General features: G+C 37.9%; 1 protein-coding gene across 1 annotated transcript; it reads left to right on the top strand.

The window, feature by feature from the left end:
• Window positions 1–1,903: 1,903 nt before the first annotated feature.
• gdpd4a (glycerophosphodiester phosphodiesterase domain containing 4a) lies at window positions 1,904–19,552 on the top strand (the record flags this gene model as incomplete). The annotated part of the gene is made up of 16 exons (XM_008426493.1): window positions 1,904–1,986; window positions 4,442–4,547; window positions 5,348–5,451; window positions 6,346–6,439; window positions 6,509–6,568; window positions 6,662–6,760; window positions 7,865–7,958; window positions 9,855–10,000; window positions 11,131–11,213; window positions 12,097–12,247; window positions 13,000–13,218; window positions 13,833–13,990; window positions 15,382–15,529; window positions 15,899–15,981; window positions 16,691–16,770; window positions 18,811–19,552. Coding segments are annotated over 16 exons (1,815 nt in total), but the record flags the coding sequence as incomplete, so codon positions are not given.
• Between the last annotated feature and the right edge of the window lie 13 nt (window positions 19,553–19,565).

A 19,565-nucleotide genomic window follows, 5' to 3' on the forward strand; every position in this document is an offset into this window, starting at 1 on the left:
CCAATCAGAGGATCGCGTTACATTGCTTAGCCAATCAGAGAATCGCGTTGCATTGCTTAGCCAATCAGAGTTGTGGAGGAGCCCTGATTGAAGGAGCTCCACTCTCAGCAGGGATTTGAACTTGTGTCTTTAATTACTTCAGCAAAACTCACAGTTTTTACCACATTCTGTAGCTTTCGGTGAACTTCTAAATCTGCTCCTTAGTCGCATCTTTTCGGGGTTGCTACTGCCTCTAGTGGTGTGGGGTGGTAACACACCTAATATAATTACATCACTAAATCAGAATACCGCAAAGTCTGTATTATTATTAATTTTCCATTCTCTTAACAATGTAGAGCTAATTAAATTATCTAAACAAGACCTTAAAGTGGTTTCAGTTTCTCTCGATGGCCAACCTCTTGAAATTGTGGCACATTTTAAATACCTTGGGTCGTTCCTGGACAGTCAGCTCAACTTTACTGAAAACACTGACTATATTTTGAAGCACTATTCTCAGAGACTCTACCTTTTAAGAATTATTGATGTTGGGGTGACCCAACTAGAGTCTAGTTGGGTCACTCATGGGTCACTCATGTCTTGAATTTGGAAAAAAAAGTTATTTATCACTACAGAAGGGTTCAATGAATGCACATATGAATCTGATGGGTTCGGTACCTCAAAAAAGGTTAAGAACCACTGATTTAAATTGAGAAAAAGTTTTATTTTAATGTTCTTAAAAAGTTTTTCTCCTCCTCATATTTTCATTTTAACTTTTTGATCAGCTAATTGCAGGACTGAAAACCAGACAGTGACAGGCTGAATATAATTTTACTGGCTGTTCAGCGCGTGGAGCGGAGAAGCGGCGGGTTTCCTCCTCCTCCTTGTCCTCGTCCTCCTCCTCCTCTTCCAGCCGCGTCTCATGAGACACATTCTGCTTTCTTTGTGTCCCCGTCACATATTCAGACTCTGGCTTTTATCAATCCATCTGCCTCTTTCTTATTTACCCCCGCCGCCCTCCATCCTTTTCACAGCAGCAGTAATAACGAAGCTGATGTCACCGTTGCCATGGCAGTGGTGTGAAAACTTGGCTGCTGGATGCGACTTGGGCCTCCCGGCTTTACGAGGAGAAAACAGTCGCAGCACTTACTGATCGTCTGGACGGTTTTCTGGAGGATAAATCAGGATCTAAAAGAATTAAATTAGTTTGGACCAACTGTTTTTATTCAAATAAATGCTAAGACAAAAACATTTTCAACTGAAATATATGAAAACATACTGAAGTGATAGATATTTATGGTTTTGTGTTTATGAATCTATTTATCAGCCTTGCCAACTGATATGAAGAAGATTTAAGTTTTTTGTTGTTTTTTTTACATACGCAGTTTAGTTGTCAGCAAATTACGGCACTATGTTAATGCCCAAAATGCTGGCAGCAAAAGTTGTGATAAAACATCCGAATCAGTTGGTTGTTCAACAATAATTGAATATTTTGAAGATGGGATCTACTGTTGAACTAAAACTAAAACTTCTACTAATAAAAACTAGGCGCTATTTAACTAATAAAACCTAACAAACACACTCTAAAAACTAATTCAGATTGACTGAATTAGACAAACAAAAAGCCACAATGAACTAAGAGTGAACTATAATGAAAAACCAGAACTATTATAACCGTGGTCTGGACTGGAAATAATCAGTTATCAGGTCCTGTGGGTACAAAACAAGCCCAAATCATCACACCTCCACCACCGTGCCTAACAGTTGTCTGACATGTTTTTTCTGAAAGCCTTAAATGTGTGAATCTATTTGCCCAGTTGCACATATTAGCATGTCTAATGTGTCTCCTCTGCAGGCGGAGACGCCGTGTTGGAGAGTCTCTGCCCTCGTCTCCTGCTCCACCTCGACCCCGTCTCCGTCTCTGTGATGCCGGGCTGTGGGTGAGTCTGAACCCGCAACCAGACTGAAGCTGGGGAAGCTAAAGGTGGTGCGGCGGCAGCTGCTGCAAAGGTACAGAACCTCCCAGCGTTAATGCTGAACGTTGTGTGTTCCTGTCATGTTTACCAACATCATTTAGCTTGAGCACGTTTAAGCTAATTTCATTCAATTAGATTAGATTTTAAGGGGCACTATTATGTAAAAGTAACTTTTTTTAACTTTATATTGTGTTATATTGCTTTGATTCTTTCATGCGTTTTGAGAAATCCTTTAATCATGTAAAAAATCAGGTTCGTTTGAATGTAGAAATGGTTTTCAGTTGATTTTATTCAGAAGATTATCAGTAATATTTGACATCACACTAGTTGTTCTAAACAGAAAACTTTTGTTTTCAGAAATTATATATTTTATTGTGATTTTCCTATCAGAAATTAACTTATTTTTGGAGAGGAATAGAAAATACATTAAATTCAGTGAATTTAAACAGATTGTTTAACCACAGATTGACGTTTTCAAGCCTTTGTTTCTGTTCATTGTCATGAAGTTTTGCTTAGCAGCTAAAGATAACATGATTAAGATTAAAATATTACATCAGACCAATTAAAAAAAACATTTTTAATGCAGATGTATGTTTCAGTTTACTGAAAAGTATGTTTAATACCCAAATAAAAGTTGTTTTCAAAAGTTTAATCTCACTGAAGTTTTCTAACGTATTGAATCTGATTGTAGATCTGCCAGAGGCTTGAATAATTTAGTGTCAGTAAATCTTATGAGAAGTTCACATTAGAAAATGTTTTGATGAAGAACATTTTCTCCTCCTCACCAGAGGAATGAGTCACGCTGCACCAACATAATCTCATTATATTTTCTAACTTGTCTGAAAAAACTTGCAGTTCTCTAATGAAACGTTACGTTTTGTCATAATGAAACACTTCTGGCTGTTTGTAGCTTTTAATAGATCACTGCAGTCGTAAAGCTGAGCCGAATGTTTTCAGGTTAGTTTCTAAATCCATTTTTATCCACATTCATCTGAATAATTTAGTTTTAAGGCTTATTAGTTTCCCTCAGCCGTATCCATAAATGTGGTTTTATTTGCTTGCAGTGATTCTGGAAGTTTTGGTGCAGAAACTAAATATATGATAAATATTAAACACGGTGGCTTCTGTTGCTTTTTCACCATTTTACCTAAACGTTCACATCTTGTGGAAAGTTTTTTTTTTTTTACTTTTGTCACGTTTTCCAACCTTAATCTGGTAAGAAAATAAAAACATAGCGCACTTGTCTTGTCCTGAAATAAAATACTAAATAAAACTTCAGGAATTTCTAGTTACTCTGTTATCGTACAAATGCTAAAATCTATGTTTGTTTACATTTTGTGAAGAAGGAAGTTGACCTCAGTGCCTTCTGCAAAAACACAAAATCTCAGCAAGTACTTTTGTCTCATTTCTCAAATATCTTAGTTTTGTCTTAATTCAACTCTACGAACTTATAAGTAACTTTTCAGCAAGATATAGGAGCTTTTTTTAACGTTAATAATTCTTTAATATCGATGAAAAATTTCTAGTTCCTCTGGCAGATTATTTCACTAAAACAAGAATTTTTCTCATGTTATATGTGAAATAATCTGCCAGTGGAACTAGAACTTTTTCATCGATATTAAATAATTATTTAGTTAAAACAAGCTGCAGTATCTTGCTGAAAAGTTACTTATGAGTTAGTTTTGTCTCATTTCTAGTGTTTTAAGATATTTGCACTAGAAATTAGACTAAAATTACTTTGTAAGATTTTGCAGCATTTTTTACGTTGTGTCCTTCAGTGACTCTTGGTTCAGCGCCCCCGCAGGCAAGGAGGGGAACATCCATCCATCTATTTTCTAACACCCTTGTCCCTCAGTGGGGTAGGGAGGGTTGCTGGTGCCCATCTCCAGCTAGCGTACCGGGCGAGAGGTGGGGTCACCCTGGACAGGTCGCCAGTCTGTCAGCGCAATACAGAGACACACAGGACAAATAACCATGCACACACACACACACACACACCTAGGGACAATTTGGAGAGGCCAATTAACCTGACAGTCATATTTTTGGACTGTGGGAGGAAACCGGAGTACCTGAAGAAAACCCACGCATGCACAGGGAGAACATGCAACTCCATGCAGAAAGACCGGAAATCGAACCCAGAACCTTCTTGCTGCAAGGCAACAACTCTACCAACTGCACCACTGTGCAGCCCAAGGAGGGGACCAGATTTGTTAATTAGTCTAGTTTGAAACAGTGCAGTGTGAAAGTGAACCACATTAGCTGAAACACCTTTAGCCGTAGTTTTCTAAATGCTATCCATCTTTTTCACTTTTTATCCTAACAACAAATCTCTCCAAATAAGCCATGTCTAATTTCAACCATAAATTCCTGAAATAAAGTTGTAATATTTTTCTCCCTAAAAGCCCCCAGTGCTGATCTATGTCTGTTTGTCTGCTGTTTTTCTGTCCACGTCAAAACGTTGATTTCTGGCTGGTTTCTGGTTGCACCAGGTATGAACACCAGCCGTTTGTGTCCTGCCTGGCTGGACTCTATGGCTGCCAGTGGAGGAGATACCAAAGAGCGCGGGCGCAGCCCGGAGAGTGCTGCTGCAGCAAGGTGAGCGTCCTCACACAGCAGCGGATAAAAACAGTCTGGCTGGCCTGCTGATGGAGCACCGAGTATCGATTCCCCGGCTGGTTTCCCTCAGTCCAGCCTGCTGAGTTGGTCACAGCTCTTTCTATGACGAGATTATCAGCACTTTGTCAGCTGTTATCAAGCCTGCTGTTTCTGTGTGCATAATGCAATCTGCTGTGTCCGCCTGAGTCTCCAGCTGCGTTTCCATTACAAATGTGCACAAAACTTTGTCGAAAAAACACAATTTCTCAAGAAACGCAATTAAAATTACACGTGAATACGTTTGTTCACCTGATAATTCATTAAAATCACGCAGCCTCTAACCACTTCCTGTCATCTTCTTTGCCGTCTCCCCCAGTAGTAGCATCTGGATGCTAATCCCATGATTCATATGATACGAAAACAGAGTTTCCATTGCAGTTTGTGAAACACTAATTTAGATACAGCTGAAAAAACCTGCCAAATACTAAACCCATAAACTTTATATCGAAAACTGAGAGTTTATTTGAAACTGGCGTGTTTCCATTAAGCAAATGTATTTTTGCAATTCCAGTTTGTGCAATTTTATGGTAAATGGAAACGCAGTGAGTTGTTTTACATTAGAATATTACCAGAACCAAACATGAGTTTCCACCTCAAACTAACAGCAGTGAAAGTTATTAATGAGTTAAAGTTGATTTAATATTAACATTAAAATTTCAACCTAAAGATAAGTTTAAATTTGTAAACCATATGTGGTGTATATATTTGGGACTAAAAACACACTCATGACTCTGTTTCAGGTGGAGTGCGGCAGCTTCGGGCTCCTGATCCTCACCTTCTTCCTGAGTTTTGTTTTTCTTTATTTCTGGAGCGAAGCTCAGAACGACTACAATGACTTTGACTGGTGGGTCTCAGAACAGCAATTACTGAACTTTTACCATCAAAAAGCATCAGGATTTCCTGTAGAGTCTAAACTACAATTTACCACATGGTTTAATATATAACAAGATATTTTCCCCATGTTGTAAGTGAAACAATCTACCAGTGGGACTGAATTTTTCATCAATATTAATGAATTATTGGCTTAAAACAAAAAAACATAACATCAGCCTCTATATTTGAAAATCAAGATTTTAACAAAAATGTTTTTTATTTCAGAAAGTGAAAATCCAATATTCTTTAATATTGCACTGTAAAAAGTATTTTTGTTTTAGTTTCTAGTGCACATATATCATCAGACTTGAGACAAAACTAGCTAACAATTAAGTTTTCATGAAGAAACAGCAGCTTGTTTTGAGTAAATAATCCCTGAATATTCATGGAAAAGTTCTGGTTCCACTGGCAGATTTTGTTCTGTAGAACATGGAAAATGTTCATGTTAAAAGTGAAATAATCTGTCAGAGAACTTTTTAAATCAATATTAAGAAATTGTTAACATAAAACAAGCTCCTATTTCTTGCTGAAATAATGTACTAAACCTGTGATTATCACACTGGAAATAAGACAAAACTAAGAAAATTTGCACTAGAAACTCAACCAAAAATAATTTTGTGTTTTTGCAGTGTAATATTAAAATTTTCTGAGACGCTGAATTTTGTTTCCACTCTCTGAAATGAGTGAAAAAATACATTTTGTTTCTACGATATTCTCATTTTTGAGCTGTACTCTTCATTCGGTTTGGAAACATCCGTATCTTCCTCTTGTGCAGTTTCATATCATCATGATTATAAATCTGAATGTCCTGATGATTCTCCGGTTTGTTTATTTGCCTTCTTGTTGTTTTTATTTTAATCCCCAGGTTTAATTTTGGGAATCTCGGCTTCTGGTTCCCCTGGTCTCTGGTGCTGCTGGCCATCGCTGCGGCTCTCTTCACGTACATCGCCCTGCTACTGGTACGCACTCTTGACAAAACCAACGTTTCTGCTTCCAGTCCCCTAACGGTGTTTTTACCTGTTGCCCAGGTGTTGGCGGTGTGTCTGCTGTCTGAAGGTCAAAGGTTATACCTCCACTGGAGCCACAAGGTGAACACCGAGACACAACCTGTCGCTGCTCTGCTGCCCCTCACAGAAAAGCCAGAGGTTCTGATGTGTTTTCTGTCCTGTGTGTGACGTCAGACCGGCATCATGGTGGCGCTGGTGTTCTCCGTCACGGCCACTGGGATCCTGTCTGACCTCTGGAGCAAAGAGTGGAAAACTCTCCAGCTGTCCCTGCAGGTCGGCAACAGCTCACGCCACAAAACGACAGAAAACCGGAGCAGAATCGTTTCTGCAGCTCTGTTCTTGAATTTCAGTCAAAGTTTGGAAATACTTGATATTCAAAACGCAATCTAAGGTTTGGTGAAAAGTCTAAAGTTGGAAAATGATATTCACAGTTGGAAACAGAGATTTTCATCATTTCTTTTCTCCCTGAAGTTAAATAAAACTAAACTTTTCCTGTTTTGGGTCAGTTAGAATCACCGAAATTATTTCTATTTGCTAAATGTCAGAAAACCGAGCGAGAGTTTTTTTTTTTTTGTAACTCTCTTTGTGTATCATAGTTTAGCATTTAATTAGATTAGGAGGGTAATTTACCTTAACAGGACTGTTTGGATTGTTTCAGTGTTATAAATATTTATTATTCCTAATTACTTATTGGTCTATTTAAAAGGAATAAAGGTTGTTTTATATTTGAAATTACTGTCCTCAGTGAACTTTCAGCTCTGATTCACTCCTTAGATTAAATGTTCACAATCACAAAACAGTAATAAATGATAAGACATAATAGTGAATTGTTTGTTAATTTCTGTTGTGGGGCTGCACAGTGGCGCAGTTGGTAGAGCTGTTGCCTTGCAGCAAAAAGGTTCTGGGTTCGATTCCCAGCCCCGGTCTTTCTGCATGGAGTTAGCATGTTCTCCCTGTGCATGGTGGGTTTTCTCCAGGTACTCCGGTTTCCTCCCACAGTCCAAAAACATGACTGTCAGGTTAATTGGCCTCTCCAAATTGTCCCTAGGTGTGAGTGTGTGGGTGCATGGTTGTTTGTCCTGTGTGTCTGTGTTGCCCTGTGACAGACTGGCGACCTGTCCAGGTGACCCCGCCTCTCGCCCAGAACGTTAGCTGGAGAGGAACCAGCAACCCTGCCGACCCCACTGAGGGACAAGGGTGTTAGAAAATGGATGAATTTCTGTTGTTTAGTTTTGTTTCTGACTCCAAAGTGGGGCTGGAAGAGTTTGGAAACTTGCCTTGAAAAAGCTGGAAGTGTTTGAATCTCACCGTATGAGTCTTTGTTCATCATTCATGACGTTCGTCACGTTTTGGTGGTTTTATTTAATTTTTTTTCAGGTGACGGCTCCTTTCCTCCATGTGGCTGCCGTCTCGCTCATGGCGATTCTCTCCTGGCCGACGGCGTTGCACTTTTTTCGTATGAACAAAAAAGGTAAACAAACCGATAGAAATCACTTTCTCAGTAATTAAAGGGAGACATCATGTAAAATCTGTTTATTTAGCCAAAACAGTGCAAGTTTGGGAGTGGCCTACACTGCAAAAACACAACATTTCACAGAGTTTTGTCTAGTTTCTGGTACAAATATCTTATTACACTTAAATTAAGACAAAACCAAGTTATGAGTAACTTTTCAGCAAGACATAGGAGCTTGTTTTAATTCTTAAATACGGATTAAAAAGTTCTAATTCCTGTATAATGTGGGAAAAGTCTCGTTAAAAGTGAAATAATCTACCAGAGGAACCAGAACTTTTTATCAATCACTTAAAACAAGCTCCTGTGTCTTGCTGAAAAGTTACCTGCAAGTTAGTTTTATCTTATTTCAAGTGTACCGAGACATTTACACTAAAAATAAGATTAACAAAGGGACATATAACACAAAATCCACTTTTTTAAAACCTTAATTATATGTTTTGTGTACTTTGAGTCTGTTTAAAAAAATGTTGACCGATTATCTAAAGCACACAGGCGAGTTCAGCTCTGAGTGGTTCAAAAGAACAAAGTGAAGGTTTAGGAGCAAAAACATTATCAAGTATTTTTGTCTAGTTTCTGTTGCAGACGTCTAATTAATACTTATTATTATTACACTTAAAATATGACTAAACTAACTTACTAGTAACTTTTCAGCAAATTACAAGAGCTTGTTCATGATTGAGCTAAAGAGACTGGGCAGAAACGAGCTCCAAAGGAGTTTCAAGGCTAAACAACCACAGAGATCACATTTTTATATATCATATTTCTATATGATATGAAGATTTTTATAATAAGATATTTCCTCGACTGGACGGTGATTTTCTCGTTGGACCATCTCTCCTCCTTCCTTCTCTATGGCTTCAGCGTCTTTCTGTCCTGCATGATGTCAGACTCTGAGTGGCTCTGACCCTCCAGGTCTCTGCTTTTCTCATCTCGTCTCCATGGGGACGGCCCCTTGTTGCCATGGTGACTCAGCAGATCCAAGGATGCCGAGTCACATCAGGGGCTGTAAGAAAAGCATCAGAGTAACGATACAGCTGGAGATGATGAGCGGAGATGATTCTAAATACATCAGGAAATCAGTAGAAATGTCCTTTATTGTCCCACACTGGGGAAATTTCTGTTCAATAACAGCAAATAGACTCACGCACTGCAAAAACACAAAATCTCACCAAGTATTTATGATCTAATATTCTAATAAAAATAAGTTATCATACCTGAAATAAGACAAAACTAACTTCTAGTAACTTTTCAGAAAGATATAGAAGCTTGTTTTAGGTAAATAAATGCTTAATATTGATTTTTAAAAAGTACTAGTTCCACTGGGAAATTATTGAATCAATAAAAAGACATTTTCCCACATTACAAGTGAATTAATCTGGAAGTACTTTTCATCAACATTAAAAAATTATTGTCTTAAAACATTAAGCTCCTATAAAACTAATTTTTGCATTAATAAAATAAATCGACCTCTATTTGCAAACCTGTAAGAGACGGGAAAACCAAAACTTTAGCTGTGATTTCAGTTAAATGTGGTTCTACAGGAGGGCCAAAAACAAACTCACGCCGCACTTTTAAGATGATTTTTTTTTAACTGTAATGAAAGTTAAAACTCAAGCAGCTGTCGGCCATGTTGTGTCCCATCAGCTGCAGGCCGTGACTCATTTTACTCTATACATTTTGTTTACATGTGTGGAAATGTATTTAGACTCATTCATTTAATGTAACATTTAACATTTGGTGACCTTGTTGCCAACATTTATAATGAAATGAGATAAAAACTGTCTTTAACTTTACTGCAAGCTGCTGATTGTTTCCTGAATGCACATAAAGCAGCGTCTCTTTCCCGTTTCTCAGTCCGTCAGGTCGTGGTTCTGGCTCTCTACCTGTCCGTGTTGTTCTCGCTCTACCTGGTTCCCCTCGGCATGTACTCGCCCTGCATCAAGGAGGCGGGAACTCTGGGACCAGCGCCCGCTCTCATTGGTCACAGAGGAGCTCCAATGGTAAGACGGGCCTTCAAGCAGGAACTGGAGAATCCCTGCAACGTTGTGTTGAAATGTTTTCTACTGCACCGGACATCTGATCAATGCTGGGTTTAAATACGAGTCCTGATTTATTTCTGGGCCTGTTGAGATGAATATTTTTGTTAGATGTTTCAGAAAAATGCTAAATGGATTTTTCTCTCCACATTTAAGTTCAGTCAATTATCTACAGAAACTGACAGGTAAAAAGAAAACGGGCAGGAATCTGGAAAACATGATGAAACATAAAAAAAACTAATGCAACAGAAAATAGTGAAATTAAAGACAATGGAAGCAGACCTACAAAAAATCAAACAAATGCTGAAATCACAGGAAATGGAAGCAAAAAATGAAGCAAATAGCAAAAACGGAGCATAAAACGCTGCAAAGTCGCTCCACAAAACACAAGTCCTCCAGACCAGCAGGGGGAGTCTGCAGTAGGTTTCAATACTGATTTAAATATGTTACTGTTCTACACTAAGTTTAACATCGTTTGTTTAGTCCTCCAACTTTCTGCTGGACGTCCCGTTAAATCATGACGTCCCGTCTTTACTGAGGGATTCAGTGATCGACTCCCCCTGGTGGTCCGGAGGACTTCTGACCACAGAGCCAGTTTTCATCGGTTCCATTTTGCTTCCATTTCTGCTTATCGCAGGATTTTTTGTTTGTTTTCTGTTGCATTTGTTTTTTGTGTTTGCATCATTCATGTTTTGCTGTGGTTTTCGCTCCTTTGTAAATTAATGTTTTAATTTACAAAGCATTAATTTCTGAGAGGAAGATCCATCTGACATCTTTCTGAAACTTCCCATTGAAGTTCAAACCTGGGTTGTCGGTTCGGTTCCTTCATTCTGGACCAAACTGCTTCAGGAATATTAGAAAAATGCTTTATTTCTGTCCTGCTGCAGATATTTTCTGCAACATAGTAATAATTTTCTGCAAAACAGACATTTCACATTTAGGACATTACAACTTATATATATATATATATATATATATATATATATATATATATATTTCTGGAAATGAATTTTCCATTTTATATTTTAGTCCTTCAGAAGTGGAAATCATAACTCTGACTGGATGTTGTTGCTGGTTGTGTGTTTTGTTTGAAGCTCGCTCCAGAGAATACCTTGATGTCCTTTGAAAAGGCCGTTGAGTCAGGAGGGGAAGGCCTGGAGACGGACGTCACAATAAGGTTTGATTTCACGTTTATTCATGCAAACCTGCTGCAGTTTCCTTCAGGTTTGTTGTTTATTCTGTACACGTTTAGTTTCCATCATTTAAATATAATTAAAACACTTTTTCACTAGAGATGTTTCAATGGCATCATTTACTGTGTTGGGTTTTTTGTTTCTTTTAATTTTTGCTTTAATTGTCTTGCTAGGTTGTTTTTTTTTTACCATGTTTTGTTTTCCACTGATCTGTATTTCTGGTTAATATTGTTTTTAAATATAATTCATGATAAACTTTCCTGGACAATAAATTGTTCCAGTAATTATTTCAGTAAACAATAAAATTATCATTTTAATACATTTTCATGATTATGGTATAATAATGCAAAGACTAATAAACTTTACTACTCTGGGACTTTACAATATTTTAAATATCCAAAATAAAAAATAAAAAAAATCAATTTACACACAATAAAAACGGATTATGTAAATATTAATCACCAGAATGGAAACTATTGAGCTCATGTTAATTTATCAAGCGATTGATTAGTTTCTAATTGGGACATGCAATAAGCAGATAAACAAAGTTAGTTGGATTTTATTTATCCATCTAAACGCCCCAAAAAGGAGGAAAATGTGAGGATTACAGATTCTCCCCCTACTTGTCAGAAAACGCTGCAAACTAAAAAAAATGCTGCAAATAAAACCTCAGACAAACCACAGGAAATGGAAGCAAAATGGAAAATGCTGAAAATAGTTTTTTTTTTTTAGGGATACTCAGCCATGCTAACCCAGTTAGCCTTTAGCTCCGCCTGGTGTGACTCTGAGTTGGTTTAGTCTAATAAAACTAACAAACTGTTTGGTGTTACCTCGTAGTTTGATCACACGCCGTGTTTTTGTTTGCAGTTATGACGGCGTTCCCTTCCTGATGCACGACTCCACGCTGACGAGGACCACCAACGTCGCCGAGGTTTTCCCCAATCGGACGCACCTGGACGCCGCCATGTTCACCTGGGCCGAGATACAGCAGCTGAACGCCGGCAGCTGGTTCCTGCTGGTGAGCGCCGGCGTTTCCACACATCGAGTTTTTAAATCAGGGCTGCTATAACGTCTGAACATCACTAACTACTGATTCCTTAAAGAGCAATTTTTACATTTTTAAAGAGTCCCACTTTAAAAGTGACCTAATAAAGTCTAATGAATCAAAAAAGGTTAATTTTAAACACTTTTTTGTATCTTTTAAAACATATAAAACATTGTTATACAAGTACATTTACTCAAAAAGCACAAAAAATACTTTATATGGTAGTTTATTCTACATTTATGTACTTTTTAAAAAGTTATTTGAATTTGTGATATAAACTCTGAAAAGTGTGGCTTGCATTTGTTTTTGTCTCTACCCATACATTCCACTCAGTCCCCAGTCGTTTTTTTTACTGGTCCAGTAAACAGTAAAAAAGCATGATGCTGCCACCATCATGTTTCCTTATGCCATAAAATCTTTCATTCTTTTAAGGTTGTTTTTCTCCCTGAATGTTTATAGTGTGTTGCTGCATCCTAGAACATATTTCAAAATTATGTTTTAATCTTTTTGATAACTGAATAAAGTTTTGTGTGAAATCAAGAACCTTTAAATAATTTTAGAAGCTAACATTTAGCACGTCTCACACACACCTGTGAAAGCTGATTTATTCTTTTTTGAATAAAAGTATGACTTTAACAAAAATGAAGTGAAGGTTGGGAGCAGATGTTTTATGCTTTTAATTTGAAATCTTTTTCCATTTTTTGACCTCTCTTTGTGTCCCGTAGAGGGATCCGTTTGGAACCGCATGGAGCCTTTCTGAGACGGATCGCTCTCAGGCCCAGAACCAGTCCGTTCCCTCCTTGGCCCAGTTCCTGGAGGTGGCGGCTGCCAGCGGCAAACTGGTGCTGTTTGACCTGCGCAGGCCACCGTACGGACATCCCTACAGACGTTCCTACATCAACACAACTCTGCAGGTCGTCCAGGCCCACATCAACTCCTCACAGGTAGGCTGCACTGCAAAAACACAAAGAGTAATTTATCTAGTTTATAGTGCAAACATCTGAGTTCACTTAAAATCAGACACAACTAAGTTGCAAATACATTTTGAGCTTGTTTTAAGTCAAAACTTGTTTAACATTGATGAAAAACCACCAGCTCTACTGGCAGATTATTTTATTTATAACAATGTTTCCCTTGTCGTTGGTGAAACAATCTGCCAGTAGAACAAGTAGTTTTTTAATCAATATTAATGAATTATGGGCTTAAAATAAACTCATATATCTTGGGTAAAACTTAGCTTTGTCCTATTTCAAGTTTACTAAGATATTTCTACAAAGGAGTAAAAGGGAAACCCTAAGAAAAAATTATGAGAATAAAGTTGTAGTATTGGGAGAATAAATTCAAAATATTACCAGAATAAAATCAAACGAGAATAAAATTCAACCATCAGAATAAAGTTGAAATATTGCGACTTTATTCTGATAATCTTGTTATTTTTTGTTAGTATAGCTCTTATGCTCTGCTGTATATCAGCATTAGAAAGTCGTGTTGTTTCACATCATGGCTGTGTAAATGGGTCCCAGTGTGAGTTGGTGTACTGGTTCCACTGGTTCTGCAGGTGCTGTGGCTGCCGTCTGAGGACCGGGCTCTGGTCTCCGGTCTGGACCCGGCGCTGCAGCAGACCTCCGGGCTGAAGGCGTCCATCCAGGAGCTGACGGACGACGGCATCAGCCGGCTGAACCTGCACTACAGCACCATGTCGCAGCAGCAGATCTGGTACCGGCAGAACCACAGAACACCACGGCTCCCAGTAACGTCAGATTAAACCACCGCTAAATGGTTTTAAATACACATACTATAACAAACACAGATTTTTAACCATTTTTCCTCCAATATTTGCAATGAATTTCTACAAAAAATGACACTAAAAGTACCAGTAACGTGTTTTTACATCTGTTTTATTGTCATTCATTATTAGATTAAAATTTGAAATAAAATCCATCCTCTCTTTTGTTTCTTTTCAAATTCTAAAATTAGAAATAAAACCCTGGTTCTTTAAGAAATTTCCTAAAGTAGTTAAATAGAATTATGTGAATAAAGTAAAATATTTTAATAAATATATTTTCATACAACTTTATCCATATTATGACTCATTATCTCAACTTTATTTTAATAAAATTAAATGGTAGTAAATTTCCGCCAAATTTTTTTTTAAATCAATTTCAGAAATTATCTGAAATTTCAAAATTGTTAGAAAACAAATTTCTGAGTTTTAAAAGTAAAAATTTTCTAGTTAGTAATTTCCCTTTTTTTCTAGAAAATTTCTGAGATTCTCAACATATTTTTCTGAGTTTTTTGACAGAAATGTATTTACAACAGCTCCATAATCAGCATCAACACTGAAATCACTGAATAACTCGCATCCGTCTACTTGTAAAAACAGTAAACATTTAATTCAGGCCGTTTGAAGCTTTTCGTCCGTCGGTAATCTGCTGGCTGAACCCGGCGGGCCGTGAGGGAGCAGGATGAAAAGTTCAAGGTTTCAAATTATTTCCCAAAGAGCCTGAAGAGAAACGATGAAACCTGCAGGAAGCAGGCGGGCGGCGACTGGAGAGAAAAGTAAATAATGGAGTGACTCATGAAGATAATTTAATCTGAGTGAAGAGTTTTGTCCTGACTGAACCTTCAGCTTCGACTCACTCTGTGAATCATAAAGACTTTTATAAAAACAATAATTTAATCTATAAAAGCTCATTTTTTATTTATTAGATGAATTTGGAAGCCATGAAAAATACTTTATTACTCAGAAACTTGTATTTTTAAATAATTTACTGTATTAAAATTGAGCTTTAAAAATATTCAGACCTTCTGTGTCTGAACTGAGATAAATAAGTTTATTCAAAACTTAAAAAATAACAAAAAATAACTGCATAATCTCAAGTTTCCATTAAACAAGAAACATAAAAAAAATCACGTGAAAAGTTTGATCATGCAATAAGTTTTATAACAACGTTAATTTTATCTGTACAAGATGAACCCAAAGAACCGGCAGCTCCAGTTTGAGAACCTGGATGAACCTCTCTCTCTGTCCCCCCCTCTCTCCCCTCACCCCCCTTCCCTCTCTCTCTCTCTCTCCCTCCCCTCTCTCTCTCCCTCTCTCTCTCCAGTAAGTACCAGTCGGTGAACATCAGCACCAACCTGTACGTCATCAGCCAGCCGTGGCTCTACACGCTGGCCTGGTGCGCCGGAGCCCAGTCCGTCACCACCAACTCCGTCCACATCCTGTCCAGCATCAACAAGCCGCTCTTCCTCATGGTCAGCCTCTCACTCTCTGACTTAAGGCGCCTTTTTAAGGTGGAACTCACATTTTCTATTCCAGCAGTAGAGGCGTCTCCATAACAGATCGATTTGTTTTAGTAAACTAAACACATATAAAGAACATAAACCCATATAGTATTATTATTATTACACGGTGATGCTCTGCTGGTCCAGTTGATGGTTCTGGTTCTGGTAACGATCGCTTCAGGCGGTGTGGGAGTTTTAAAATCAGGTCTTTAAATGCCTGAACTTCCTGCTCATCCTGTGGTCCTGATCAGTCCGTTTCATCGTGTTGCTGTCCGTTTCATCGTGTTGCTGTTGGTTCTGACCCGTGGCGTACATAAACCCGGTCCGTTCTCTCTCCAGACTCCAGATGAATACACCCTGATGTGGGTCCTGACCGACTTCGTCTCCGCCTTCCTCATCTTCGCCATTTTCACGTTCCACTGGTGAGAAACACAAACATCCTGCTGGTTCTGATCATCCCGGCTGCTGGTCGGTCGGGTTTAATGAACGAAACTAAAGAGACGGAACGGGTCGCCGGCACCAGGATTTCTAACCTTATCAATGTTTTACCTCTTAGTAAAAGAGGCTAAATTAAGAAGTTACCTGACGGTTTGGTGATCAGAAACTTTAATTCCTAGTTTCCCTCCCGTTGGAACAACAAGACGGATGTTTGGTAATCCTCTTTAATCTGTAATTTTCCTGGATTATTATGGGTAAAAATATTCCAGACTTTGACTCTTAACTGATTATTTAGATTTTTGTCCTGGTTTCCTGTCTCCTTTCCTTCTGACTTCCTTTATTGTGTCCTTTCTCCTCATTTCCTTGTATCTTGCCTCCTTTTCTTTCTCTTTCTTGTCTTCTTTTGCTCCTTTTGTCCTTCCTTGTCCTGTATGCTTTCCTTTTTCCTTTCCTTCTTCCTCTAATCCTTTCTTGTTGTGTCTTTTCTTGTGTCCTTCCTCCCTCCATTGTCCTTCCAGTCCTTGCTTCCTTTTTTCCTTCCTTGTGTCCTGCTTTCCTTTCTCTTCCTTTACTTGTCTTCTTCCTCCCTTCTGTGTGTCCTATCTTTTTTCCTTGTGCCCCTCCTTCGTCGTCCAGTCTGCAGATGAAAGCGGTTCTGATCTGGTTCTGATCTGGTTCTGTTCTGTGTCTCAGGTGGAGAGAGCGCGGTTTGCCCTTCGTGTCCGGCAGCCGGCAGACCAACGATAACGGACCGTACAGCAAGTTCAGAACCGGTAGGAGAGAAAAATATATAATATATAAAATGTTTATGGGTCACATAGAGCTGAACAATAAATCAATTATATCTTGATAGACACGTGATCAATATCAATAGGTAATACATCTGATAAATAATTTCACTGAACTTCAATCCAGAACCGCACAGCATCCTGGGAGATGTGGATCCGTTTCAAACCTGTTTCAATGTTAGTTTTACCAGCAGCATGAGGTCTGGACTGGTTACCAGTTTCAAACTGGTTGCAGTTCCAGTTCGTTTCTGATTCGCTCATCAATCTGACTCTCATGTTTCATCCACAAGCAGCGACGGAGGACAAAGTCGCTTCTCTTTGCCTAATTAATCCGACTGGATGCTGGGAAATAATACTGTTGCGTTCAAGTTGTGCTAAAAGGAGTTAGCCTGTTAGCAAAGCTATTCAAGCCTAAAGTAGCATCTCAATGCTAACATGTAGCAGAAACCACAGATGCTAATGCTAACATTAGCGTCCACTTTTCTAAAGAGGTCTCATGGATGATCAGATGAAACTCTTTCATCAATCTGATTTTTTAATGACCTAAATAACTGATTAAAAACAATAAATATATTTGTTGTTGAGTTAATGTCTATTTATTCAATAATTTAAGTGTTTTTGAATTGAAAATGTTGCTTATTTTGTTGCTCATATGGTTTTCGATTAATACATTTCAGACTTTGTGATTAATTTCTATGAAACCTTTTGCAGCAGCAGAGTAAACTCTGTGATCTTTGGTGTCGGCTGATGTTTGCACGCTGTGTGTCGTCTGTCAGACTCCTCAGAGGTCATCTGTGTCGGCTGGAGCCCTCTGCACTCTGACCCCCCCGCTGCAGCTCATATCTCCCTCCCCCTGACCTTCAACCCATGACCCCTGCATGCCATGTCATCCATTCACTGTATGACCACGTTTCCTGCCTCTCTATGTGATCATGTTATAGATCTATGTCCGTCCTACACAATAATCACGTTTATAATCATCTTCATGCTTCGTTTATTGTTCAATGAGCAAAAACTGTCTGAGGGTCATAAAAACCAACAATAAAATGAGAAACTTTGATTAAAGAAGTAAAACAGTCAGATCAGTCGTTACAAAGGGATGCGCAAATTATTATAGATCCAAAACTGACTTAAAGGAAAATTTGACATTTTTAAATGTTTCTTATGTATCAACTGGAAAAAACCAAATGTAGTCATTTCTGAGCAACAAAATCAGGGTTTTAAAATGTTTGTTGAGTTTAGATAAGTTTAATAAATAAACTAAAAACTAGATTAATGAGCAACTAAATGAGGTTTTGAGTAAAAGTCACTAAACAGACGTGGATCTGCTCACAGTTCGGTTATTTAAAGAAACAATTGGTGCTGATGTTTTCTACTTTAACACTGTTATAAATAATCTGTTCTTAATCTGTTCTTAATATTTAACCAGGTTAAATAGGTAAATAATACATTTACTTTGTGATAAATTTTCCCTAATTAAAAAAAATTAAGTCTACCTACATCAACCGCTGCTGTAAAATGTCTAAAACAACAAGATAAATCATGATTGATTGATTATTGGAATAATTTAGGAATCTATTAATCATTAACTGGATTATACAGACTCTAAAAACACAGTTTGCTAAAAGAGCAACATAGTCAGAGCAGCAATTAATCCAAAACTGTCCAAATAAATATAAATGTAACATTTAAGATCAAAAACTTAAATGTTTTACCCAAAACTCACCAAGTTTCATAGTTTTAGCCTCACCTGTTGAAAATATCTATTATTAATTACTTTTTGCTAACTGATTGGTAAATAGAAGAAAAACTCAGATTTTAACTAAACTATCGTTGTTAGAAATAGACGCATCATTTGCTACAAACGATCAAGTGAATTTTTATTTTCTTATTTAGAAACTTAATCTATTTCCTTTTATTTTAATGTGCATGAGGTTAAATGAAAATGAGAGATTTCTGTTTATCTGAATGATCGATCAGTAGAATAATCTCTACTCTGGTTTAATCTAATCTGACTGTTTGCAGAGCTGAGCGACGTTTGGTCCATCTCCAGTGTAAACGTGCGACCCGACCTGCGGAGCTCTCCCAGTTCTCCCAGTAGCCCCCACCTGCCCACCATTACAGAGGAGTGACTGGAGGCTGTACAAATGTCACATCTCCAATCGTGAGCCGAACAGAAAATTATGGATTTAAAAAAATAAAAATAAAGAGAGAAGAAGCAGAAAGATGTTTCCTCCACTCACCTACTGGCTGCATGACTGATCCAAACCAGACTGGTTCCATCTGACCCAGTAAGAGCCAACATGGCGCCATGGAGGAGGGAGTCGTCTTCATCACTTCTGGTCAGGAAAAGACTGAAAACATCCGGCTGTAGTGAGATCTGTAGATACGGAGAATATTATTAATATGAACACGCTTCGTCTTTTACTGTCAGGATGATTTAAAACTTATTACGACTTTAATCATGTATGAATGATCCAGAGCTTCAGACGTCATTTTGAGCTTTAGGTGAAAATAATCTCCATAAATGTAACATCAGGATCGGCCAGAAGTGAATTTTAAACAAATGTTTATCGCTAAATGTTTCCTGGAATCAACATTTCATCTTCTCTACATTCCTTTCCATGGATATTTAGAAACCTGATCAGTGATCAGATAGACTCCAATATTTGAACAGAAAATTGATTCACCGCAAAAACTAAAAATGGCAAAAATGGCACCGAGCATCTTGGTCTAGTTTCTAGTTTAAATATATTCAAACGCTTCAAATAAAACAAAAC

The sequence above is a fragment of the Poecilia reticulata genome, linkage group LG13 (genome assembly GCF_000633615.1).
Source record: "Poecilia reticulata strain Guanapo linkage group LG13, Guppy_female_1.0+MT, whole genome shotgun sequence".
Taxonomy (NCBI): domain Eukaryota; kingdom Metazoa; phylum Chordata; class Actinopteri; order Cyprinodontiformes; family Poeciliidae; genus Poecilia; species Poecilia reticulata.